Here is a 27,091-nt window from a genome sequence, read left to right as displayed (position 1 = left end):
GCTTTGGGTGCTGCGGAGTTATGCAATGCTTGCTGTAGACTTATAAATATGATTGAGTGTTTTCCTGAAGCTATGAATTATGTGGTGCTTGCTATACATTTACAACTATTGTGTGCTTTGAGTACCTCTATGCATTCTGCAACATATTGTGAACTCATAAAGATCATTTTATTCTCCAAAAATAGAAATTTATTGAGTGGCAAAAAAAAGTGCAGAAAAACAATGTGCAAAAAACCACAGGCAATGTAATACAAGCTTTTAACATAAATTAATGGAGTAGAACTTTGAAACTGGAAAGATAGCAAACATTTCTGTTCATTTCAGTGCACAAATGTAGTACATTATTGCTATACATACATCAGTCATGGTTCTCATAAGTCAGTGTATGTGAAGCTGTAGTTTTTCTTGCTGTTCCCTCAGCAGAGCGTGGTAGGGATAAGGATGTAGCCTGAGATGCCACATGTATACTGGCTGTAGGAAGTAGCTATGATAGAGTTCTCTAAGGACTGCAAAAGGTGGGGAACCTGGATTTTTTTGATGTATAGGTCAATCAGGGTAGGCAGTATTTGGATTTGCTGCCTGAGAAGATCCATTATCATAGAATCATAGAATATTAGGGTTGGAAGAGACCTCTAGTCCAACCCCCTGCTCAAAGCAGGATCAACACCAACTAAATCATCCCAGCCAGGGCTTTGTCAAGCCTGGCCTTAAAAGCCCCTAAAAATGGAGATTCCACCACTTCCCTAGGTAACCCATTCTGGTGTTTCACCACCCTCCTAGTGAAATAGTGTTTCCTAATATCCAACCTAGACCTCCCCCACTGCAACTTGAGACCATTTCTTCTTGTTCTGTCATCTGCCACCACTGAGAACAGCCTAGCTGCTGGTAGTTGAAGGCTGCTACCAAACCCCCCCTCACTCTTCTCTTCTGCAGACTAAATAACCCCAGTTACCTCAGTCTCTCCTCATAAGTCATGTGCCCCAGCCCCCTAATCATTTTCATTGCCCTCCACTGGACTCTCTCCAATTTGTCCACATCCCTTCTGTAGTGGGGGGACCAAAACTGGACACAATACTCCAGGTGTGGCCTCACCAGTGCCAAATAGAGGGGAATAATCACTTCCCTCGATCTGCTGCCAATGCTCCTACTAATACAGCCCAATATGCCGTTGGCTTTCTTGGCAGCAAGGGCACTCTGCTAACTCATATCCAGCTTCTCGTCCACTGTAATCCCCAGGTCCTTTTCTGAAGAACTGCTGCTTAGCCAGTTGGTCCCCAGCCAGTAGCAGTGCCTGGGAGTCTTCCTTCTTAAGTGCAGGACTCTCAACTTGTCCTTGTCGAACCTCATCAGATTTATTTTAGCCCAATCCTCCAATTTGTCTAGGTCACTCTGGACCCTATCCCTACCCTCCCGTGTATCTACCTCTCCCCCCATCTTAGTGTCATCTGCGAACTTGCTGAGGGTGCAATTCATCCCATCATCTAGATCATTAATAAAGATGTTGAACAAAACTGGCCCAAGGATCGACCCCAGGGGCACTCCACTTGATACCGGCTGCCAACTAGACATTGAGCCATTGATCACTACCTGTTGAGCCTGACAATCTAGCCAGCTTTCTATCCACTCTATAGTCCATTCATCCAATCCATACTTCTGTAACTTGCCGGCAAGAATACTGTGGGAGACCGTATCAAAAGCTTTGCTAAAGGCAAGATATATCACATCCACCACTTGCCCCATATCCACAGAGCCAGGTATCTCATCATAGAAGGCAATCAGGTTGGTCAGGCATGACTTGCCCTTGGTGAATCCATGTTGACTGTTCCTGATCACCTTCCTGTCCTCCAAGTGCTTCAAAATAGATTCCTTGAGGACCTGCTCCATGATTTTCCCAGGGACTGAAGTGAGGCTGACCAGTCTGTAGTTCCCTGGGTTCTCTTTCTTCCCTTTTTAAAATATGGGCACTATATTTGCCTTTTTCCAATCATCCAGGATCTCCCCCGATCGCCATGAATCTTCAAAGATAATGGCCAATGGCTCTGCAATTATGTCCAAGTGCATCTCCCTCTCCTTTTCCTGCTGGGACTTTCTGCTGTGTACTCTGTCGTTCTCCACACTGTGAATCATATTGACCCTCTAGGCCCTCTATTCACAGTCTGAAGCAAGACTGGCTTGCAGGATCTCAATGAACATGTCCTCCGCAGTCCTCTTCTTTCTCCTCCTCATCAGGGTCAAGCTTTCTGCGGGAGTTGAGGGGGTACCCCTTCAGGCCACCACAGCAGAATCTTCTGTTAAAAACAGACAAATATATTACTGGATTTACAGTCACAACAGAAAGGGAAAAATAATTTTAAGAACTCCCTTCCCTTTAGAACCATAAACACTTTTCATAAGAAATACTTATTAACACTTCAACTTTGGGAACGCCTTTGCATAATTCTGCTCTCCAGCCCCTATCATGGTGAGTATGGACCACCAGGTGTGAGGGGAGGGGAAAGATTTTCTGTTGCATGAAGTAATAAAATTTTGGTCCCTATTCCATGGATATGAATGTTGGGCAATGGCACTGAATATTTGGCACTATTTTCCACAGTGGTGAAGGTTTTAGGTGAGCTCTTGTTCCTGAGGGTCACAAGGGCACAGAGAACGCAGATGCTACTGGTGTCCTGAAGCTGCCCTGGCCCATATGCCACTAGCTTGTTTACTGCAATGGTGCCCGCTGAACTCACTGCAGAGTGGCATGGGAAAGTATCTTACCACGAAAAAAGAAATAAAGTAGCCATCCCTAGAAACCTTAAGTAGAGAATTGCAAAGTACCTCCACAAAAGTTTCACTGAGATCTCTCAGGAGGATAAAAGGAATACTCCTACGTTCCCAAACAAATCTCTCTGCATGGCCCCACTCCTTCACCCCCACACCTAAGTCAACAGGAGAATGAAAAGCAGATGCCAACTCTACCTCTGTTTATTATATTTAACTCATATGAGAAGAGGCAGAAACAATGAAGTGTTGATATCTGTGCTTGTTAACTTGATGATGGGCTGGGCCCCATCTTTACATTTAAGCACTGTAGGGAAAGATGCATGCAAACACTTACCGGAACTCCCTTCCCCTTTATCCATGATCGCCTGGTGGCACTGGCTAGACTGTAACGGAGTCTCAAACAGGATCTGACTCACAGCATGGCTGGAGCTACCTGCCACATCTCCCCACTCCTCCTCTTCTCTGTTCAGAATGAGGGACTCTGCCTCAGACTCCTCTGAGATATCCACAGTGGCCGATGAGGTCTCTGCCAAGTTTAGCATGCAGCTGGTTGTGTGGCTCAGTACCAGATCTATTGTTGGCTTCTCTGGACTTGTAAAATGCCTGGCAAAGTTCCTTCACTTTCATGCAGCACTGCTGCTGGTTCCTGTCATATTCCTTTGCCTGCAACTCCCATGAAATCTGTTCATAGAGGCGCACGTTTCTATGGCTAATCTATAGGTGTGCTTGCGCAGCTTCTACTCCCTACAGGACAAGAAGATCCAATACCTCCTGTCTACTCCAGGCATGGTCAGTTGTACACAAGTGCAAGCTCCCAGGTGTCCTCACCAAGGTGGGCAATCAAGAAAGATGTATTTCAAAAACATATGGGGTTTTTTAAGGTGGGAAAGCTGGTTTCCCATCTCTGTGATCCCTGGGAAATGGAATTTAAAGTTGTGACCAGAGTAGTCACTCTCACAGGAATGGGGTATTGTGGGACAGCTGCTGGAGGACTGTTAGACCATCCAGTGTCTATACTCATAAGCAGGCCGACCATGGCTGGTTCTACTGCATTGCTACAATGGGGCTCTTATATCGTCCAAACACAAATTTGAGCGTAGTCATGCACAAATAGGTCAATTCAAGGTGACTTACATCAACTATGTTGTATAGACAAGGCCGAAGTCTATCACGAGCCTACCTTTACACCTTGTCTTGGACCTTATAAATTCTTGCAGTGGCCTTGAATTTTGCTGAACTACTAAATCATACTAACAAAAACAATCTAATAAATACAAACAGCAAATCTAAAATTAAGAAGATGTAACAGTTTCATAGATATTAAGACCAGAAGAGACCATTCTGATAATCTATTCTGACCTTTTGCATGATATAGGCCACAGTATTTCACCCCAGTAATTCCTGCATCAAGCCCATAATTTTGGCTTACTTAAGGCCTGTCTTGTAAGGTGGCATCCAATCTTGAATTAAAGAATTCAAATGATTGAGAATCTATCATCTCCCTTGGTAAGTTGTTCCAATTGTTAATTACTCTTACAGTTAGAAATTTCCACCTTATTTTCAATCTGAATTTATTTTCAATTTCCATCCATTCAATCTTGTTATGCTTTTGTTTGCTAGATTAAAGAGCTAACTACTATTGAAAAGCTCCCTGTGTTGGTATTTATAGACTGAAAAGTATAAAATGGCAAAAGCAAAAATCGGAACAGTTACTCCATCCTCATTTTGCTTTACTGTACAAAGTTTTTAGAAGGGTCCCAATGTGGACATGAATTTTTAATAATATATTTAAACAGAGTGTAACAGAGCACACAAACAGGACAAAATGTGTATGCGATATAGCTTAATTCGCAACAGTAGAATAGGCTAGCCTGAAAGTTCACCTTTTCATCACGCTCTCCTTCACCCATAGTAGGATCCTATTATCAAAATTAGAAAAAGTGAACCACATTTTAAAATAAATGTACCACTCTTCCATTAGAGATCATATCAATTTTTTCATTTTACTGCAAGCCACACTTGACAAAGCCACTTTATACAAACCCAGGGGTATTATCAGATCTACTATTTTTTAAGTGTGGGTACCTGCCTGCCAACAAAGGAGAGTTTATCCATGTCCCCGGGACTTTTCTGAATTCCATCTCACTTAATAATCCTGGAACAACCACCATAAGATTGAATGTTAGTGTCATTTCTTATTTTAGCCAGGGCAAACACATTCCACAAAAATAAGTCCCCTTCAGAGAGAATGATCAATGAAAGCTTGTTAAGGAAAAGGGAAATTCTGCAGGGTTCTACTATGGCTTTCTGCTGGAGAAATGGAAAGTCTGCAGAAATCTCTGTTTTTGAAGAAAAACAAATTCCACCTTTTGTAAATGTCACTAATTTGAGGAACACTGGAAACTCTAGAAGAGAGTTTTAAAGATGCAGTCCCAGTATACAAATCTGAAAGTAATCTTTTGGCACATATCCATTAAACTGGCAATGGTCTTTTACTTTTATTTATTTTTTTTTTAAACTCACATCATGAAAACAAAACCAGATCCCTTCACTCTCATTGGCCATTTAACCCCTACTGTTTCCATGCATGACAAAACACAATTACAGTAATCTTAGCTGCTATTTGTACCTACTATACTTAAAACATTTTCAGACAAATGTGATTTTTCAAGCTGACAGTATCCCATTAACTTCACAAATACTTGTCTTAAGTACACTCACTGGGACCATTCAAGAGTACAGGTGTACTTTGAAAGGACTGGCTGTTAATAGCTTCTTTTTTTTTTTTGGTTATGTGTAGAAACATACAAAGCAAATACACTGTACATAAATCAAATTAAGTATAAGAAATAAAGCACATTGACAGGTTACAGAAGATGACCTTAAAAGTGATTTTTCACTCTACTGGCTAGCTCAGGGAGCCCTTCATAATAATCTAAAGAAACTAGGTCAGATTTATTGTTACTGACAGGTTTCAGAGTAACAGCCATGTTAGTCTGTATTCGCAAAAAGAAAAGGAGTACTTGTGGCACCTTAGAGACTAACCAATTTATTTGAGCATAAGCTTTCGTGAGCTACTTCCGATGAAGTGAGCTATAGCTCACAAAAGCTTATGCTCAAATAAATTGGTTAGTCTCTAAGGTGCCACAAGTACTCCTTTTCTTTTTTATTGTTACTGTGACACTTCTCAAGTCAATGGAATTACAAATAAGATTAAACTTGTTAACTCTAAAATGTTTTTCTGAATGCTCCCCTGATGAGCCCCAAATTATTCTTCCAAGTTTCTCTGTGAAGAAATGCTCCTCTGTATTTATACCTTACACAGTATCATAATAATATTTGTACAAGGTATACCTTGTGAAGTATCATTTGAAAACTCATAACTAAGGCTGCGAGTATATCACGGAGGTCACAGATTCCATGACTTTCCGGGACTTCTGCAGTGGCTGGTGCTGGCTCAGGGGCTGCCCGAGCAGTCCCAGGGCCAGCAGCAGCAGTTTGGGTGTGTGAGAGGGGGCTCAGGGCTAGGGGCATGGGGTGCTTATCTCAGGGTGGGGGGCTCACCGGATCCCACTGGCATGACCCCTCTACAGATCCTAGGCAGCAGAGGAGTGTGGGGGGTCTCCACGCCATGCACTGGCCATGGCTGCAGGCCCCGCCCCCACAGCTCCCATTGGCTGCAGTTCCTGGCCAATGGGCACTATGGCAGCCGGCATTTGCAGTGGGAATAGCGGAGCCCCTGCCCTTGCACCTGTCTCCGCTGCTGAGGAGCTGCAGGGACGCAGAGCCGGGTAGGAAGCCCCTGGCAGTCCCACCAACCCTCCCAGTGTAAAGTTATGAACTTAATCTGAAATCATGACTGAAGTGTGTTTCCCAGATAAGTATGGGGCATGACTCAACCAGTTTCTCAAAGACTAAGGGCAAGATGACATATCGTCCAGGTGCCAACAAAGCTGATGGGCCATCAGCTATCAAGTGGCCATTCGTTGGCAAGAAAGGGAGGCAAGGACAAAGAGATCTTGCATCTCAGCAAAGAAACAGCATAAGGTCTCCTTCCTCCATCAGACCCCCTCTCTTGTTTCTCAGCCAGAAATGCTTTTTAAAGACGGACTGAAACTCTTAAAAGGAGGAATGAACAGATGAAGACCCCTCTACCTCTCTCCTTGCACATCTCATTCTCTGCAGGTGAGAAGACAAAGGAAATAGCCATTGGATTGTGGGAAAGGGATCCTGACCTGAAAGTTTGGTCAGTAATGCTGTTGGAAGCATGTGGTGAGAAACTTTGCATTGAATCGAACATAGTTTGTTAAGCTAGGCACTAGAAATGTTTATTTTCTTGTAGCCATTTCTGACTTTTATGCCTCATTGCTTGTACTCACTTAAAATCTCTTTCTTTGTAGTTAATAAACTGCTTTCTTGTTTTATCTAATTACTGTGTTTAAGTTAAAGTGTCTGGATAACTCCATTTAAGGTGGCGAGTTGTTGTGTATTATTCCCTTAAAGGAATCACGGACATAATATATTTGAACTATCCAGAAGAGGGCTAGGCAGTACAAGACATACATTTCCGGAGAAAAATCCCGAACTGGGAATATGTTGGGGTCACGTTGCAGTATAACCAAGGCTGGTGAGACCCAGCGTGCGACTGTTAGGCTACAGTTACACAAACACATCTCAGAGTGACCTGCATGCTGGAAGGCTGTCCATGAGCAGCCCAGGTGGGAGCTACTTAAGCAAGGTATTGTAAGACACCCAATTTTGCAGGGCAGGGGTGACAGAGGCCCCCACTGTTCTGGATTGCTCCTAGGTATGTCACATTCTCCCATTTACACCATATTTGAGTGCATCATGTGCAGTTCTAGATAGCTCAAAATGTCCCATCCTTTCCAGAACTGCCAAGTGTCATTTTGTGTGTGATATTCATACCATCAGCTCTCCATCACAGCCCTCCTAGGTTCTCAAACCTCCAGCTGGGCTGAAGACAAGAAGCTGGCATTTCCCTCTGCAGTAATTCCCACTAGGGCAGCGTTTCTCAAACTGGGGTCCACAAGGGTACTCCAGGGGGTCTGCAGACCCCACTGATTAACTCCTCCCCCTACTTCCCAGAACCTCCTGCATGCCAGGGGACAGCTGTTCAGTGGCGTGCAGGAGGCACTGGGAGGGAGTGGAAGGAGCGGGGATGAGGCGTATGCGGGGAGAGGGCAGAATCCTGTTCGGGACTGCTGGCCCCGCTGATCAACTCCTCCATCTCCCTCCCAGCAATCCTGCATGCCGTGGAACAGCTGTTCCCCGATGTGCAGGAGGCACAGGGAGGGAGAGGGAGGAGCAGGGACAGGGCATGCTCAGGGGAGGGGGCGGAATCACGTCCGGGGCCACCAGCCCCACTGATCAACTCGTCCCCCTCCTTCCCAGTGCCTCCTACACATCGAGGAACAGCTGTTCAGCAGCATGCAGGAGGTGCTGGGAGGGAGTGGTAGGAGCAGGGACAGGAAGAGGTGGAGCAGGGTGGAGCCTTGGGGAAGTTGGGAAAATCAATGGCTTTCTCTCATGAGTAAAAAAGTCTCACATAATGAGCCATACAAAACTTGCTTGCAGTGCCCTTCCCATTTCCCCTCTCCTTCCCTCTTTTGCTGCAGAATAAAGCAAGCGGAAATGACAACATATTTAAAAAAAAAATCAACAAAAAGATATAAAGATGGACAAGCCTATCAGCTCCTATTACCTACTCATCTCTACGCCACCAGTAAGTGATCAGGTCACACTCATCTCATGAAAATATGTTCCGTAACCTCAGGACATATTTCCTTTGTACACATCTCTTGGATACAGATACAATGACAATGAGCTAGAAAGACATCAGAAAAAAGGAATGAAATCAGAAAGACAGATAGGCCTATATTATCCTGATCCAGCTGTGTCATAAATATAAAGGGAAAGGTAACCACCTTTCTGTATATAGTGCAATAAAACCCCTCCTGGCCAGAGGCAACATCCTGTTACATGTAAAGGGTTAAGAAGCTCAGCTAACCTGGTTGGCACCTGACCCAAAGGACCAAGAAGGGGACAAGATACTTTCAAATCTTGGGGGGGGGAGCTTTTGTTTTGTGCTCTTTGTTTACGTGGTTGGTCTCTCTTGGGACAGAGAGAGGCCAGACAGAAATCCATCTTCTCCAACCCACCCTAATCCAAGTCTCCAATATTGCGGTAAGACAGGCAAGGTGGATTAGTTTATCTTTTGTTTTATGTGAATTTTCCCTGTGTTAAGAGGGAGGTTTATTTCCTGTTTTCAAAACTTTAAGGTTTTGCCCAGAAGGGGATCCTCTGTGTTTTGAATCTGAATACCCTGTGAAGTATTTTCCATCCTGATTTTTACAGAGATGATTTTTACCTTTCTTTTTTTATAAAATCCTTCTTTTAAGAACCTGACTGATTTTTCCATTGTTCCAAGATTCAGGGGTTTGGGTCTTCGATGATTTTGTAACAAATTGGTTAGGATATTATTCTCAAGACTCCCCAGGAAAGGGGGTGTGTAGGGCTGCGGGGGAGGGATAGCTCAGTGGTTTGAGCATTGGCCTGCTAAACCCAGGGTTGTGAGTTCAATCCTTGAGGGGGCCATTTAGGGATCGGGGCAAAAATTGGGGATTGGTCCTGCTTTGAGCAGGGGGTTGGACTAGATGACCTCCTGAGGTCCCTTCCAACCCTGATATTCTATGATTCTATGATTTTGTGGGAAGACGTCTCCAAGTGGGCTCTTTCCCTGTTCTTTGTTTAAAACGCTTGGTGGTGGCAGCATACTGTTCAAGGACAAGGCAAAGTTTGTAACCTGTGGGAGTTTTTAACTTAAGCTGGTAAGAATAAGCTTAGGGGGTCTTTCATGTCGGTCCCCACATCTGTACCCTAGAGTTCACAGTGGGGAAGGAACCCTGACAACCCGTATTCTAAAACTTTAGGTCATAAAAATCTCTTTTCCATTCCAGTTGAATGAGCAGAGTTACTTTGCCACTTGAATAATGAATACTTCCAGTGTGCATGGCAAATATTATACTACTTTCAAGCGTGAAGCTCAGCTAGCATGTTCGGGAATGTATTGATGCTACAGACCAGCATCCATCTCTAAAGCAGTATGCACAAAACAGGAAATAAAATAAACAAGTTCTTAATCATTTGCAAGCATCATAAATGCTTCTAGTTAAATCTAATACACTCAACTTCCACTTCATAATATTGTGAAAGGATTCCAGTTTATATTCTGAGAGAATGATGGAAGACTAGATCTAAAAATGGACATGACCACTTTGCACCAGTGGCCTTTAGCACACAGCAAATACAAAACATCAGTCAAATGACATACCATTGAAAGCTAGCAACACTGTAATCATGTGCTTCAACAACAGTTTCACTGAAATTCAGAAGCCCAAACAAAGTAAGATGTTCTTTGCTGCTTATTTTTCACATAGATTTTAATACTAATCTAGAGGTAGAGAACTGTGCATAAATTAACCAACAACTTGCTTTAGCATTCTGTAAACAAACAAACCAGCTATCCAGAAATTTGTTAAGCTTACATTCTTCTCACTTGACAGAATGGGAAGAGATGCTGGATAATATAAGACAGACATCTATCTATCTATCTATCTATCTATTACTATTTTACAAAAACCAAACCCACGATACTTTTGCATTGAGTCTCAAGTATCCTGGTCAGACAAACTCATCAAGCCAAAATATAAAAAGAATGCATATATGTTACTATTATGACTCTTGTAGATGAGCTACTGATATACACCACAGTTATATATAAACCACCATGTCTAGAGATTTTTGGATGTGAATTCCAGTACTTGTATTCCATGAGCATAAAGAAATATTGCCTCACTTCCTGTGAATTGAATTAAGCATCTCAAGCTATTTAGTAGGCTATGTCTAAGGAAATTCTATTTTTGATACTGTTTGTCCAAAGAGATTTTTGAGGATGAATTCCAGGACATTTTGAGGGTTCCCTGTAAAGTGTTGAAGTGTTTTGCCTAGAGATGTGTCCTCTTGTATTTACTTTTTGGATTCTGAAGATTCATAGGAGGCAGGCCAACCTTAGGTTCAATGAGGATGTTCAGTCACACTATCATGTTCATACCATTCATTTTTATCCAAAATGCTTGTATTATTTGCATTTTCAAGACACACATATTAATGAACCTCTTGAGACTTGGCATCAGTCAAAAAAGTTTTCTTCACCTTTATAAGCAATACGTTTTGGGGTACAATATATGTTTGAAGTAATTTATAAACAATCATTCTGAATTTTATGTGACTAAAACTGGAAGTCATATTATCATAATGTTCTTCCCATTTTTCTTCATTAGTCTGCCTCTGTATCTCAAGTCTGTGTCCCCATAATTTGGGGTATTTTTCTATCTGATTTAAGAAGTGTTCTGTACTGTGTATACAATATGCTATTTGAATCAATAGGCAAGTGGAAAAAGGACTGAAGTCTTGAGTCATTTGTTCTGTTTTTCCATTGTTTAGTATGAAACAATATGACGGTGCGGATTAAAACTTTGTTTATTAAAGTGAACATTTCAGGCTTATTGCTCTTAAGGGATCTAATAAGTAATTCCAGTTTTTTATATTTTCTAGAGATTAGGTAGGACTTTCCTGTGGAGCATTATTTATAAATGTACACCGGACCCTTGCTAGAATGCGGGATTTGGGATCCATGCGTGGGTGCCGCATTAACGCGCGGATCGCGTTATAGCGGGGACCGCATTAAAATGAATTCCAATTAAAGTAATTAAATTTGGGATCCATGGCCACGACCGCGTTTTATGCAAATTCGCGACATATAGATGTGTGTTCTAGCGAGGGTCCGGTGTATATGTGAAATCTAGTGAACCAGGTCCTGGAGCCCAGAACCAGTTTCTAAATTTAGATGTATTACTTGATATTAAAACAAACTATACTACAAACAGATTTTTCTCCAGTAAACCTTTCAAATACTCATTTAAGGCCCTGGCTCAGCAAAGAATTTAGGCGCTTGTATAGTCCCACTGACATAAATAGAAAAAACAGTTACATACATCTCGTAACTGCTGTTCTTTGAGATGTGTTGCTCATGTCCACTCCAAGTAGATGCGCGCGCGCGCCACCTGCTTCAGAAGGTTTTTCCCCTTGCAGTACCTGTCGGGTCGGCTGTGAAGCCCCCTGAAATCGCACCTTCATTGCGGTTTATATTAAGTCCCAGCCGACCCGCCACCTCTTCAGTTCCTTCTTGCCGGACACTTCAACGAAGGGGCGGCGGGTGGGTCTTGGAATGGACATGAGCAACACATCTCATAGAACAACAGCTACAACACGTAGGTAACCATTTTTTCTTCTTCGAGTGCTTGCTCATATAGATTCCAAGTAGAGTGATTCCCAAGCCTCACCTAGGAGGCAGGGTCAGTGTTCATGGAATGGCTGACTGCAGTGCTGCTTTGCCAAATGTTGCATTTTGGCCCGAGGGCCACATTGGGGTCGCAAAACTCTGTGGAAAGCCAGGTAGGGAAGGCTCTGCCTCCCCAAACAACCTGCCCCCACATCCACCCTCTCCCACTTCCCACCCCGACTGCCCCCCTCAGAACTCCTGACTGCCCCCTCCCGGAGCCCCCCGCCCCAACCACCCCCGGGACCCCGCCCCATCCAACCCCCCCGTTCCCTGTCCCCTGACTGCCCCAATCCCTATCCACACCCCCACCCCCTGCCAGGCCCCCCGGGACTCCCATGCCTATCCAAATCACCCCCCGCTCCCCGCCCCCTTACCATGCCGCTCAGAGCAGCAGGACCTCGCAGCCCTGCCACCCAGCAGGAGCAGCGGGCCAGAACAAGGGCGGTACAGTGAGCTGAAGCTACGGGGGAGGAGGGGGGGACAGTGTGGGAGGGGCTGGGGACTAGCCTCCCTGGCCGGGAGCTCAAGGGCCAGGCAGGATGGTCCCACGGGCCAGATGTGGCCCGCGGGCCTTAGTTTGCCCACCTCTGCACTAGGGGATTGCTTCCCATAGCAAGAGAGGAGCTGCTCCAACAACCGTCACTGGTGGTAAAAAGGAACTGAAAAGGCAGTGGGTCAGCAAGGACCTATATACACCACCATGAAGGTGTACTCCACGGGGCTCCACAGCTGACCCGACGAGTAACGCTAGGGGAAAAACCTTCCAACAACTGTGCACGTGGCACGCGCACACCTACTTGGAATCGACATGAGCAAGCACTTGAAGAACTACTCATATTTAAGCATGTGCATAACTGCTTTGCCGGATCAGGACTATAAAACAGTTTCTTTGCAGCTCTCCATTACTTATGGTACTTTATACCTATGATACTACTACTTTCACTTAATTATTGCAGTGTATGAAACATGCCCATTGTATTACCGAAAAATTCTAAGAATAAAACATTAAAAATACTGATTTTGCACTCTTCTAGCACCTATCTTCAAGGATCTGCATATCTTCTTATTCCTGTTCCATTTCTTCTTATTCCCCTTCTCACCCACTTCTCTATTCCTCCCTCACCACTCCCTTTGAAACCTTCTCTCATGTATTTTCATTTTTTCCCATGCCAAGTTCTGTGTTTGGAATAGTTTCTCACTTCTTGTGCAACAAGGCCCTGATCCAGTAAAGCACTTCTGAACAAATGTAATTTTAAGCATGTGAGTAGTCTCACTGAAATTATTTGGACTATGTGTGTGATTAAAGTTACACGTGTGCTTATGTGTTTTGCTGGATTGAGGCCAAACTGCCACCTTCTGTTCTTTCAAAGCACTCCTTAAAGCTTACAGCTTCCACAAATCCCCTGAGAATTAATCTATCAATGAAATATATCTTTAAAAAACAAAAAACGTTTAAGAGCTGTCCTCCAGAGCATTCTGTATGGTAATATCATTGTTGAGGCAATGACTGTGTCTTCCTTTGTGTATTAATTCAGCAGCAAACAGACAATGTTCAACAACAACAAAATCAGAATCCTGCAATTAGTAGCCCAAGTCTATTTTCTAGGGGCACATGACACATAGCAGACCAGACAAAAATATTCTGCAATAAATAGCTGTAACATTGTTTTGCCAATAGCCACTTTCTGTCCATTTTACTTACTTTTTTTCCTATTTGAAAACTTTAGTCTGAAAACCTGTGAGATAGAAAAATGAGTGGAGATTCTTGCTGCTAGGAGCTAGACAGAAAAAATATTTTCTGGCATTTGTCTAATTTCTTGTCTGTCATGCAAAAAGTAATCCTATCAATCTGGATTCAAAAAATGGTAATGTATTTATATGTCTATCCATACTATGGATTCCCTACAGTAAAAAATATTATAATGTTCTAACTTCTGGGCTAAAATTTATAAGGGCACCTCCTTCTTCTCCCCTCTGTTTCTCAAAGAAGTACTGATCTGACTTTGGCACCTAACTCCAGGACAGGGTTCGTGACTGTGAATTCTGAGTGGAGACAGGTGCTTAACTTCCTCTGCATGGCAGGGTTTAGGCCAAACCCCTCTGCTAGTTATTTCCTACTGGCTTGCTTAGGTGGCTCCCCAGTCAGCCAGCTGGCTTTTGTGGATCCCATTCTTAGGTGCCTAATTCTCCGTTCCATTGTATCGAGAGCCTGGGCACCTAACTCAGGTTTCTACTAGCTGGATAGGTGCCTAAAAGATAGGGACGGCAACACTCAATATTGCAGTGCCTGAATCCCCCTTGTGAATTCCACCCTTGGAATGAAATGGCCTGTTAAAGTACTTGTATAATTGCATAAGCGAGCTTGGTGTACTAATCTATATGGAGCAGAGGCTGCTATTGCTCTTGCAATGTGACCTTGTCAGCGGATTGGATAACACCATATGTCTTGAAGTTTTTGTTTTGTCCAAACCATGAATCTAGAAACAAACTATAAACAGCAAGAGAGAGACTGGCAGCTGCACAGGTTAATATTGGAGCAGTCTCCAGTTTTCTCTGTTTTCTTAAAGAAAATTGTATTGTTTAAAAATAAGGTAAAGTTTTAAACTTCACAGCTCTGAATAATAATAAAAAGAGAAGCTATTACATTTCTCTCTGTACCAGTACCTGCTTTTGACTTGAAAAAGTTTGAATGTTAAGCTAATGAGGTGACCTAATTATTGAACATGCAAGAATCACCAGTCAGTCAAACTAGTTCTGAATGCTCAACCACTTGAGCTCTAACTTGCTGACTATTCAAAAGTGCTTCAGAATTCTAAATATCATTGCTTCTGTGTATCTTACTGATTAGAGCACATCTATATTCTTTATGGCTGTTTCCACTTTAGTATCACAGAATCCATTGAGAAACCATCCCTTTGAGAAGACAAACTATAAAATACTGGGGAAAGTATTCCTGTGCTAGATGTCAGCTGGAGGCCCTCAACCAAAGAGGAAGACTTAAGCAAAAGTTTGAAAAACAAAACAAAAAACACACACACACACACAGACGCACACACACCCCCAGGGCAGAGTCTCTAACAACAAAGAGACAAAAAGAAAAGGAGTACTTGTGGCACCTTAGAGACTAGCAAATTTATTTGAGCATAAACTTTCGTGAGCTACAGCTCACTTCATCGGATGCATTCTTTTTGTGAATACAAACACACACAGCTGCTACTCTGAAACCTGTCAACAAAGAGACAGGATCCAGAAAGAAGCTAAAATTGGAGATTAAGAACTTCTGATTTTTAAAACAATTGAAACTTTCTGCTAATTTTCTCTTATCCTATTCAGATCGTAAGGGCAGCTCCATCATAAGCTTCCACATACTGGAAGTGAATGCTTTTCCTGCCCAGTATGCCAAGAACTAGAAGCCTCTGCTCACCATTGATGAAAATCAATATACACAAAGGGCCAGATTCACCCTTACTTTGATTAGCCCCATTGAGTTCAATGGTACTACTTACAGAATAAGGAAAAGATGGCAGAACATGGACCCTAGTGACTGGGAATGCAGTTGAGACTCTTAGCCACCTACCATACACTCGCTTGTTGGTATACCAAGGAAACCACCTTACCTTGCAGTTTCTTCAACACAGCCACTTCCATTTTCAAGACTTGCTTTGGTTGCTGAGCTGACTCGACCTTTAGTGCAACATTTTCCCGCGTGAGCAAGTCCAGAGCATCATAAATTTCTCCAAACCCCCCACCTCCTATCTTCCTCAACTGCATTAAAAAGAAGCATATAGAGGAGACAAAAAAGACAAAGGAAACAAAATACATTAATATTTCTATGCATTGTTCTCATAGTAGGAAACTACCAGTATAACATGTTACCACCACTTTTTAACTAACATGATATTAAACATGATTTCACCCTTAGTGTGGACAAGAAGAGTCATGTTTAAAAATGTGTTAGCTCATTGTGGTACCATAAGAGGACCCTATGATTAACGACTATCAGCTAAACCACTTTGTCCCCCATCTACACTAGGTTTTACATAGTGTTTACCATCATGTTAGTTAAAATGTTTTAGTAACTTAATAAAATTTCCTATTGTAGAGATAGCCAAAGAAAGGACTCCACAGTATACCCAACATATTCATACCTCATATAATAAAATCGCACCTAATCCCCAAAACAAACTAACAAAATCATATCAATGTACAGTGAAATTTTTAAAAATATGCCCTCTTTTTCTTCTTCAGGAATATATACTTGGAGTATACACACACTTATAAAGTTCCTTGGGTCTCTGAACAGAACCAGTATAGCATTCTCTATTGTGTGCAATGACCTTTGCATAATAATTAAAAATAAAACCACCGCAATTTAGAAAAGATCATCTTTAAATTTGGATTTTTACTACTGCTCACAGTTCTTTCCTCCCCTAATTCCACTCATATTAACATAAGGCATATTACAAACATTTCAATAATACACTATAACAATACAAAATCTCATAAAGAACATAAGAATGGCCATACTGGGTCAGACCAATCTATCTAGACCAGTATGCTGTCTTCCAACAGTGAATGGTGCCAGATGCTTCAGAGGGAGTGAACAGAACAGAGTAATTTAACAAGTGATCCATCCCATCATCCAGTCCCAGCCAGCAGGCAGAGGTTTAGGGACACCCGGAGCATTGAGTTGTATCCCTGATCATCTTGGCTACTATTCACCGATGGACCCATCTTCCCGGAATTTAACTAATTCTTTTTTGAACCTAGATATACTTTGGGCCTTCACAACATCCCCTGGCAACGAGTACCACATATTGACTGTTCGTTGTGTGAAGAAGTATTTCCTTATGTTTTTTTACATCTGCTGCCTATTAATTTCATTGGATGACCCCTGGTTCTTGTGTTATGTGAAGAGATAAAGAATATTTCCTTATTTACTTTCTCCACATCATTCAGGATTTTATTGACCTCTATCATATGTCCCCCCTTCTTCCCCCGCAGTCATCTCTTTTCCAAGCTGAACAGGTCCAGTCTTTTAAGTGTCTCCTCATATGGAAGCTGTTCCATACCCCTAATCATTTTTGTTGCCCTTCTCTGTTGCTTTTCCTATTTTAATATACCTTTTTTTGAGATGGGGCAATCAGAACTGCATGAAGTACTCAAGGGATGGGTGTATGGGTTTATACAGTAGCATTATGATATTTTCTGTCTTACCGGTGTTAGGAGAAAATAAGAAGCATCACAGAATATTTAGCTGACATGTGATACATTCAGAGCCAATATTAGAGGGTAGCCTTTCAGCCCCTGCTTTGGAGTTCACAATGGGCAGTCTGTTCTTTGGTATGGTAAAAGTTAGATTTGTTTCAGCCAGTGATTTAATTGATTATGTACAACTATCTCCTTCCACCCCTACAGTTCCAAAGCTGTTAAAGTAGGAATGCAGTGAAGAAGGGCGCCAGGGGCGGGAGGGGTCACATTAAGAAATATACACTATTGCATTTTTACCACTTTTGCTCTGAAAAGGGCTGCCATCTTTTTCTCAGCAGTATTTGCTGGGGTCACCTGACTACATTATCCTGAATGTCATCTACGTATTTTGAGAATGTGGAAATCATCCAGCTAGAAATCCAGCCAGCACATTAGTCTCTCTTTAGGATTTGAAGATGGATCTAACAAGATCTATTGTATGTGATTAACCTGATGGAGAACGGCAGAGTAATTTTTTAAAATAACGTAAGTTCCTACCAAGAAGGAAGAATCTGATAATGCATAAAATATGATTTATTCATAAATTTTACTTGTATTTTTCAGCTCATGTACTGTAGCACCCCACCCCAATACATCTGTCTGTATCAAGTATCAAAAAAGGAGGACATGGAATGCCAATATGGAATTTCTGGGAGTTTCACTTCACAGCACCTTTCAACAGACAGGTTTATTAGGTCATTTTTTTGCAGTCCACACCAACTGTCTCCTTTACTATAAAGGATAAAGTACACCAAAAATCTCAAGATAGGGACCTTCATAAGTCACATGAATCTTTATCAAATACATACTTTATGTTCGTCTTTGCTAAGAGCATATCATTGTGAGTAAAACTTGTTACTGGCTGCCTGTGCTCTGGCCAGTTTGCATATATTTATAATATGCCATAGCTTACTGAATAGAAGCTGCAGTTCATTTTTGTAATTAAGGAGGGTATTGCTAAGTCATTGGCTTCAATACGACCTGCAACGGATTTGTTTTAAAAAAACACCAGAACAAAACTGAGTTTGGACTATTTTTCAGATGAATAGAGGTGGCATGAAATATTGAAAACTGAGCAATTTGGAAGGGAAAGGATTTTTAGCCAGTCTGCTCATAACTATTTTAACACCTATTTAACTTCACTAACAAGTTAACATTAGGTAAAACAGTCTATTAAAGGGACACTGTCACCTTGACATTAAAAAAAAAAAAAAACAACCATCACATGAAAATGCTGTACCTACTATGATTACAAGAAACTCCCGCAAAAGCAAACAAATATTTTCTGTTTTCCTGCTTTGTTTTATTCATTTGACAGTGCTTTGTATTTAGTCAATTAGCTTCTCACTTGTTCTCCCTTGCAGAAAGGCCCCTTATAATTATCAGAGTAACAAAAAAAACCCTTAAATATAAGGAGTTATACACACACACAAATCAGGACATAATGGTGCTCTGAGACATTGGGAATCTTTTAAAAATTTCCATGTCCCTTTAATGACTCAACACCTCTTTCTTTTTCATTTAAAATGTTAGTGTACACAATGTATACTCATATGAACAACATGTATGTGCATACATGAAACGTGTATGCATAAGAGCCTTTGTGGGGAGAGGGGGAAGAGGGAGGACTAAAGAGAAGACCAATCCTGGTACTTTAAAAGGCGAAAAGAAAAAAAAAGAAAAAAAAAAGAAAAGAAAAAAGAAAGTTCTTCAGAAACCAAAAGACAAGTCCAATTAAAAAAAAAAAAAAAGTCCTTTACAGGTCACTTTTCAGACAGAAATCATGGAGACTAAAGATCAAACTAATAACAAAAGGGCAAGGTAAAAAGAAGGAAGATATGAGCACACAGCAGAAAATCAGATGTTGAAAACAAAATTAATCAAGGGACCAAAAGACACAGAGAAGAAAAACTGAACAGCGCATACACCAATGCTAGAGCCTGGATAACAAACCAGAGGACTTGAAATTGCTCATGAGAATAAAATCACTCTAGTATGTATTACTGAAACCTGGTGGGATGAGTCACACAACTGGACTGTTGAAATCAATGGTTATAACCTATTTAGGAAAGAGTGAGTGGGTGAAAGGGAGGAGGAAGCAGCACTCTGTATCAAAAATGGCATTACTTGTTTCAGAGTCACTGATAACTCAGAAGAAAATGATCTTGAATGCTTATGGATCAATGTCCTAAAACAGAAAAAGCACAAGATGGTGAGACCCTAAGAGCCCCTCAATGTCAACTGGCAGAGGGCCCACTGTACTGTAACTCCGTTCAGGCCTGACCCACTCACTACACCTAAACACATTGCGGTCATAGTACTGATCTTTAAAGAATGTTGTGTGAAGTATCAAATGAAAGCGGGTGAAACACTGTTCATAAATATCATTGTGTGATGTATGTACAAATGGTGTGTAGAGAATTATGTATGTGTACTGGAAATATGTTCCCAAAATATGTTTTGGGGGCAGAGTTGATAACAAGTTTGTCCTAGACAAAGGAATGTTGATTTGCCTGTTTGTCTGTGTCGCTAATGTAAATTTAGCATGATGCCAGAGACACTGGGCTTTTCATTTGCATTTAAGGTAAACACCAGTAATCAGGATGACTAGGAAACTGTATCGTGTCGACACACTGGAGGACATCCCACAGTCCGAACTGCAGAGGGACATTCTGACTCTTCAGACAAGGAACTGTGGGGAAAATAAGCAGCAGCAAAAGGACATCTTGTTATCCATCACTGAGGCAACAAAGAGGTCAGTGCTCTTTGCATTCCATGAATGGTGGATCCCTAACCACGTGGGACTGGTGATGCTCAGAAGTGACTGTAGGTGAGAAAACTGCCTTAGACAATGACTAGAGAGACAAGGTGGTTGAGATAATATCTTATTGGATCCACTTCTGCTGGTGACAGAGACAAGCTTTCAAGCTTACACAGAGCTCTTCCTCAGGTCTGGGAAATCTAGTGTCACAACTGAATACAAGATGGAACAGATGGTTTAGCATAAATGGTTAACTAGACCTCTCAGAGGATCTCAGAGCCCAGGGTCCAGCCTGAGCCCAAATTTCGACACTGGAATTTTATAGCCCCCTCCAGAGTCCCACAAGCCCGAGTCAGCTGATGCTTTAGTAGGACCAATTTAAAAAAGCTGAAAACAATTATGAACCAAATTAGATGGAGGGAAGAATTTAAACAGAAAAATGTGACTGATGATGGGGAATCATTTAAGAACACCTTACTAGATGCCCAAAAAAATCACAATCCTACAATTGAGGAAGAAGGTTGTGGTGGTTAAAAAACCAACCTAGTTTAGAGGGGAAGAGAAGGCAGTGAAAATTATAAACAAATAGAAGAAATGGTAAGTTGATAGTGATGAACATAAATCAGATGTTAAGAATTGTAGACAGTTGATAAGACAAGAAAAGGGACACAAGGATAAATCTATGGCTAGCAGAGTTAAGGACAATACGGAAGACTTTTTGAAATATATTAGGAACAAAAAGAATCCTGACAATGGCACTGGTCAATTATAGATGGAAATAGTAGAATTATCAATAATAATGCGGAAAAGGAAAAAGTGTTTGTGACATTGCACCTCATATTCTCCACAGTGATATTATTATATGATTATGGCATTTTTATGATGCATTTTGTACAAGATGGGTCATGTGAGGGGTCACTGGAAAAGTTAAGATTTGCTGAATATGATTATCCTATTTGTACACATGCATCATTTTTGTATCTAAAGTTAGGAATATTGACTATGTATCTGTACTTCAATCATACTTACTCTGGGTGGCACCCACAACTAGTCTTTTTGGTACAACAATGAAGAAGCCAGACAGTGCTGATGGAAGACCCTGGAAGAACTTAACCTTCTGTGAACTTTCCAGACAGCCTGTAAGTAATGGCTGCTATGACTCAGCAAGGTAGGCAAGGGCATATAACCAGGCCACATGACTCTGGACTCCATCTTGGGAAGTCAGTGTTTTTCCACAAACTGAGTTTGGGACAAAAGGGTTCCCACCACATGCTAAAGCTATATAAGGCAGGGAGTGACATCATCTGTTGTTCTTCACTCCCCACACAAGAAGACTCCTGGAAACACCTGAGGAACAAAGTCTGAACTGGGGAAAGTGCTGGACCCAGGCTAAAGGGATTTCTAGTGTGTGTGTGTAAGAAAACCTGGGGATTCCCAAGCTGCAAAGCAAGTGCAGCTTGTGCCTTAAGAATCTGCAACCTGCTTGTACCATTAGCCACAGTGAGAATTTGCTAATTCATATCCTATCTTTCTAGTATCTTAGGCTTAGTTTGCTTTGTTGTTTATTTACCAGATGATCGGCTTTGATCTTTTTGCTATCACTTATAATCCCTTAAAATCTATCTTTTTGTAATTAATAAACTTATTTTATGTTTTAATCTAAACCATAAAATTTGGATTGAAGTGCTTGGGAATCTTAGCTCAGGAGACCGTTGCATTTCCTCTCCACATTGACAGAGGGGCGAACTCTATGAGCTTATGTTGTACAGTTCCCTGTGCAGCACAAGACGGTATAATTTGGGGCTTATACTCCAGTGGAGGGAGGGGGCGTTCTAGGTTGGGAAGCTGGTAATTATTTTGGCTGTAACCTCTCTATTGTTGGTTCATGCAGTGGCTGGTCAGAAAGCCTGCATGTAATTGCATCTGGGTGTGTCCCTACCCATATGAATGTGCTGGAGAAAGTGTAGGACTGGGAGCAGGTCTGCAGCTTGTCACAGCAGCACAATGTGAGAGGGAGGCCAAGATGGTGGGTAAGAGGGCTCAGTGGTACCCCAGTTCCAGGTGACACTCCGGGGTGTGAACCTATCACAGTATTCAATAAATATTTCTGTCCTATATTTGTGAAACAAAACAGATGATGCAATCCATTCCACTAATATCTCGGAAAGATGTTAAGAAGAAACTACTAAAGATTGGACATTTTTAAATCAGCAGGTCCAAGGGTTTTAAAAGACTTGGCCGAAGAGCTCGCTGGGCTGTTAATTTTGATTTTCAACCCGTCCTGGAGCACTGAGGACGTTCCAGAAGACTGAAAGAAAACTAATGTGACGATTTTTAAAAAGGATAAACAGGATGACCTGAGTAATTACAAGCCTGACATTGATCCTGAAAAGATAATGGAGCAGCTAAGACAAGACTCGATTAATAAAGAATTAAAGTAGGGTAATATAGTTAATGCAAATCAACATGGCTTTATGGAAAAGAGATGCTTTCAAACTAACTTGATTTTTTTATGAGATTACAAGTTTGATTGATAAAGGTAATACCATTCACATAATATATTTAGACTTCGTAAGGCATTTGACTTGGTACCACACAATATTTTGATTAAAAAACTAGAATATAAAATTAATATGGCACACATTGAATGGATTAAAAACTGGCTAACAGAAAGGGCTTAAAATTAATTATAAACAAGGAACTGTGTTTGAGTGGCTGTTTCCAGTGCAGTCCCACAGGGTTTTGGTTCTTGGTCATACGCCATTTAATGTTTTTATCAATGAACCAGAAGAAAACAAAATAATCCTCAAAGTTTGTAGGTGATCCAAAAAGTGGGTGAGTAGTAAATAATTAAGAGGACAGTTCACTGGTCAGTGATTGCGCAAGCAAACACTGTGTGTTTTAATATACCTAAATGTAAATGTGAACATCTAGGAACAATGAATGTAGGCCATACTTACAGGATGGGGGACTCTATTCTGGGAAAAAGTGACTCTGAAAAAGATTTGGGGGTCATGCTGGATAATCAGATGAATATGAGCTCCCAATCTGATGCTATGGTGAAAAAAAGCTACTGCAATCCTGGGATGCATCAACATGGGAATCTTAAGTAGGAGTAGAAAAGTTATTTTACCTCTGTATTTGGCACTTGTGCAACCACTGCTGAAATAATGTCTTCAGTTCTGGTGCCCACAATTCAAGAAGGATGTTGATAAATTGCAGAGGGTTCAAAGAAGAGCCATGAGAATGATGAAAGGATTAGAAGACATGCTTTATAGTGATAGTCTCAAAGACCTCAATCTATTTAGCTTAACAAAGAGAAGGTTACCTGGTGTTTTGATTACAGTCTATAAGTACCTACCTGGGAAACAAATATTTAACAACAGTTTCTTCAATCTAGCCGAGAAAGATACAACATGATTCAATGGCTGAAAGTTGAAGCTAGACAAATTCAGACTAGTAAGGCAGAAATTTATGACAGTGAAGGTAATTAACCATTGGAACAATTTAACAAGGGTCGTGGTAGATTCTCCATCACTGACAATTTTTAAATCAAGATTGGTTGTTTTTCTAAAAGATCTGCTCTAGGAATTATTTTGGGGAAGTTCTATGGCCTATGTTATACAGAAGGTCAGACTGGATGATCACAATTGTCCCTTCTGGTCTTGGAGTCTATGAAACATGAACAGGGAAAATAGACAAGGGGGAACTAACAATGGCTTCATAAGGGTGTAGGTTTGACTAGGAGCTATATCTGCCTGTAGGCCTGAAATCCAAAGTCCACTGAAGTCAATGGAAACGAGGGACGTGATCGTCCCCCTCTATTCGACATTGGTGAGGCCTCATCTGGAGTACTGTGTCCAGTTTTGGGCCCCACACTACAAGAAGGATGTGGATAAATTGGAAAGAGTCCAGCGAAGGGCAACAAAAATGATTAGGGATCTGGAACACATGACTTATGAGGAGAGGCTGAGGGAACTGGGATTGTTTAGTCTGCGGAAGAGAAGAATGAGGGGGGATTTGATAGCTGCTTTCAACTACCTGAGAGGTGGTTCCAGAGAGGATGGTTCTAAACTATTCTCAGTGGTGGAAGAGGACAGGACAAGGAGTAATGGTCTTAAGTTGCAGTGGGGGAGGTTTAGGTTGGATATTAGGAAAAACTTTTTCTCTAGGAGGGTGGTGAAACACTGGAATGCGTTGCCTAGGGAGGTGGTGGAATCTCCTTCCTTAGAAGTTTTTAAGGTCAGGCTTGACAAAGCCCTGGCTGGGATGATTTAATTGGGGATGGGTCCTGCTTTTGAGCAGAGGGTTGGACTAGATGACCTCTTGAGGTCCCTTCCAACCCTGATATTCTATGATTCTATGAAATGGGCTTTGGGCATGCCCTATATGCCCTTCTTTTTATAACCTGACCTGATTCCCCACCTGGAAAAGTTCCCAAGTTATAAAGAGACAACTTGCCAATACCAGTCATAGGAAGCTAGGGAAGCCAATCACTGAAAAAGAAGAAGTAGAGAGATAATTACAAAAACAGCACTTAGTTGTGCGTGTTTGTTCGGCTTTTCTTTTAAGCTCTAAGAACTTAAAATTGGTTGCTCTTTAGACCTTCAAACCTGGCATGTGGCTAGCTGTCAAATATGGAAGTTGTTTAGATAAGTTTGAAGTTTTCATAAATACTAAACATAGGAGATGTAACAAATAAAGTTATAAAAATGATGCACAGTTTAAGAGATATTATGAAAAAAGCAATATCTTTAAAACCATCACATCAACTTTATGAATGTTATCTGTATATTTGTGAGCCAGGGACTGTAGGCTGGCTACATGGGGGAGAGTTACAAAGCTTGCTCCAGGCACTAAAATCAATGGAGGTTAATTACTGCTGACTGTGGGACAAGTAAAAAGTTTCAAAGAAGTACCGTTGGTACATACTGGATTCAAGAAGCAAGGGAGACAAAGGAAGAGCTTGAGGTATAAAGAGCCAGCCTAGACTGGCTGAGCACCCCTCATTTTGACCCAACAACTGACAGAAGATAGTAGCCAGGAGGGCAAACCCTGCTATAAGAGTTTGGAACCTAACAGAGTCCCCATGTGGAAAATGCGGGACACCTGGTAAGCCTTAGTGTGCATGTAGACCTTTTTTTTGTTTTGTTTTATTACATTTTTGCGGTAATGCTTTCCATAGAAACATAGAAATGTAGAGCTGGAAGGGACCTCGAGAGGTCATTTAGTCCAGCCACTCTGCAGAGGCAGAACCAAAGAAAAATAAATGTGCTGTGCTTTGTGAAAACTGTTTAGTCACCGGTACAACATGGTCATGGCCCTTGAGAGCATGCAAAATGGCAGATGCTGAGCTAAGGTCACACCTGCTGAGATAAAGTGATGTTCAGGGGGACTGAAAGCCTGAACTCCTTGTCTGGAAGGAGAGGGATGTGAGTTGCACCCAATAGAGAGGAGATGGCTAGAGGCCTGAGACCTAAAGGAGCATCCCTCAAGCAGATCAAGGAGGGGTCAGACTGTGCAGTTACCCCCAAAACTGTGGCACACAATATGTACATTTTCTTTATCAATTAAAATCAGCCTCAACAACCCTCTCCACATTCAGCCAAATGACATGAAAACCCCACTCTACCAGCCTCCTCCTTACACAACTGAAATATGATGGCTGCGTGGAGAATGTTAGGAAATGAGTTCAGTTAATATTATTTTATGTATGGTGGTATAATGGAAGTAAAACCTGTGACTGGACCCGAGACAGTGATGTAACATCTTAAGACTCTGTAAAGACCCTTTCAGTTGCTAGGAGCCACCATGCAATGTTTGTTTGAATTCCAGCCACTGGGTGAGGATGGCTGGAAGGAAAAGTTGAGGCGGGCTGGCGGGAGATAGGTTGTTCCGGGAACTGTCTGAAGGTGTCAGGAAGGGACTCTAAATTATTTCATCCCTGGGTTTACTTGAAATGAAAGAAGTAAGGTATTGTTAATCAAGTCTGGGGTGCAGCTGTGGAGACTGGGTTTTCCTGCAGTGGCCTTTGATGAACATCTGCCATATTTATCAGCGAGCTCCCCACTTGTAAGGACAGTGTCCTTTGAATAAAAGACCCGACTGAGGGATGACAAGAGGTAAAATTTCCAAGTGCAAACCCTGGTGGTGGCAGCTGTTACCTGAATGCAAGATTAGATTAATTTACCTCCATAGTGAAGACAAGCCCTAAGACAACCGAGAATTTAATTGCACAAGAGTCAAAAAAATAAAGAGTCATGGTTCTCACAGCACTATTAACTCAGCCTCACTGCACTACTTCTCTTAGACGGGAAGCTCTTTGAGGCAGGGAATCTTGATTCCACTGATGTTTGCACAGGGCAGAACACATCAAGCAAGCCACCAGAAACAAATAATTCCTGGGTAAAATCCATGTTAAACTGGAGTTGCGGTGGAGAATACAGATCAGTAATTTAAGGGGAGAAAACATTACAAGAAGGTTGCAATTATCCCCAAAACCACACAAAACCATAAAATGAAGAGTTATTTGAGATAAGATTAAATTTAAAACTATGTTAAGATACACACATTTTAAAGGGGAATCTAAGTTCCTGTGCCAGGAGATAGAGGGTATGAGAGCTGAAGAGGTCATGGATGGTAGTGATATTTTAAAGATCACACAGGCACTTTTCCAGAGGAAAATGGGAGAATGGTAACTGGAGTGAGGTTAGAGGAGCAGTATCCAGAAAAACAGAGGAGGTGACAGAGAAGTCTCAGGGAAGTGAAAACATTGGGGATGGATAGAGGGCCATGGTTGGAGCAAATGTCACCAGAAGCAAAGAGGCAGCAGACATGGGAGAACAGGTCTTAATTCTGTGCAATTCACGAACTATTTAATGATGTACAACTGTTCC

General features: G+C 41.7%; 1 protein-coding gene across 2 annotated transcripts in view; it reads right to left on the bottom strand.

Moving 5' to 3' along the window:
• The window catches only part of TTBK2 (tau tubulin kinase 2), a 216,241-nt gene that overhangs the window by 132,498 nt on the left and 56,652 nt on the right, over positions 1 to 27,091 (bottom strand). For both annotated transcript variants that reach the window (XM_084629924.1, XM_084629925.1), the window contains exon 3: positions 15,802 to 15,949. In XM_084629924.1, the coding sequence (XP_084486050.1) occupies positions 15,802 to 15,949 (148 nt within the window). The remainder of the gene's footprint in view (positions 1 to 15,801; positions 15,950 to 27,091) is intronic.

Source organism: Lepidochelys olivacea (genome assembly GCF_965140295.1).
Source record: "Lepidochelys olivacea isolate rLepOli2 genome assembly, chromosome: 6".
NCBI lineage: Eukaryota > Metazoa > Chordata > Testudines > Cheloniidae > Lepidochelys > Lepidochelys olivacea.
Note: the sequence above shows the minus strand (reverse complement) of the source record. Positions and strands in the feature narration are given on the sequence as shown.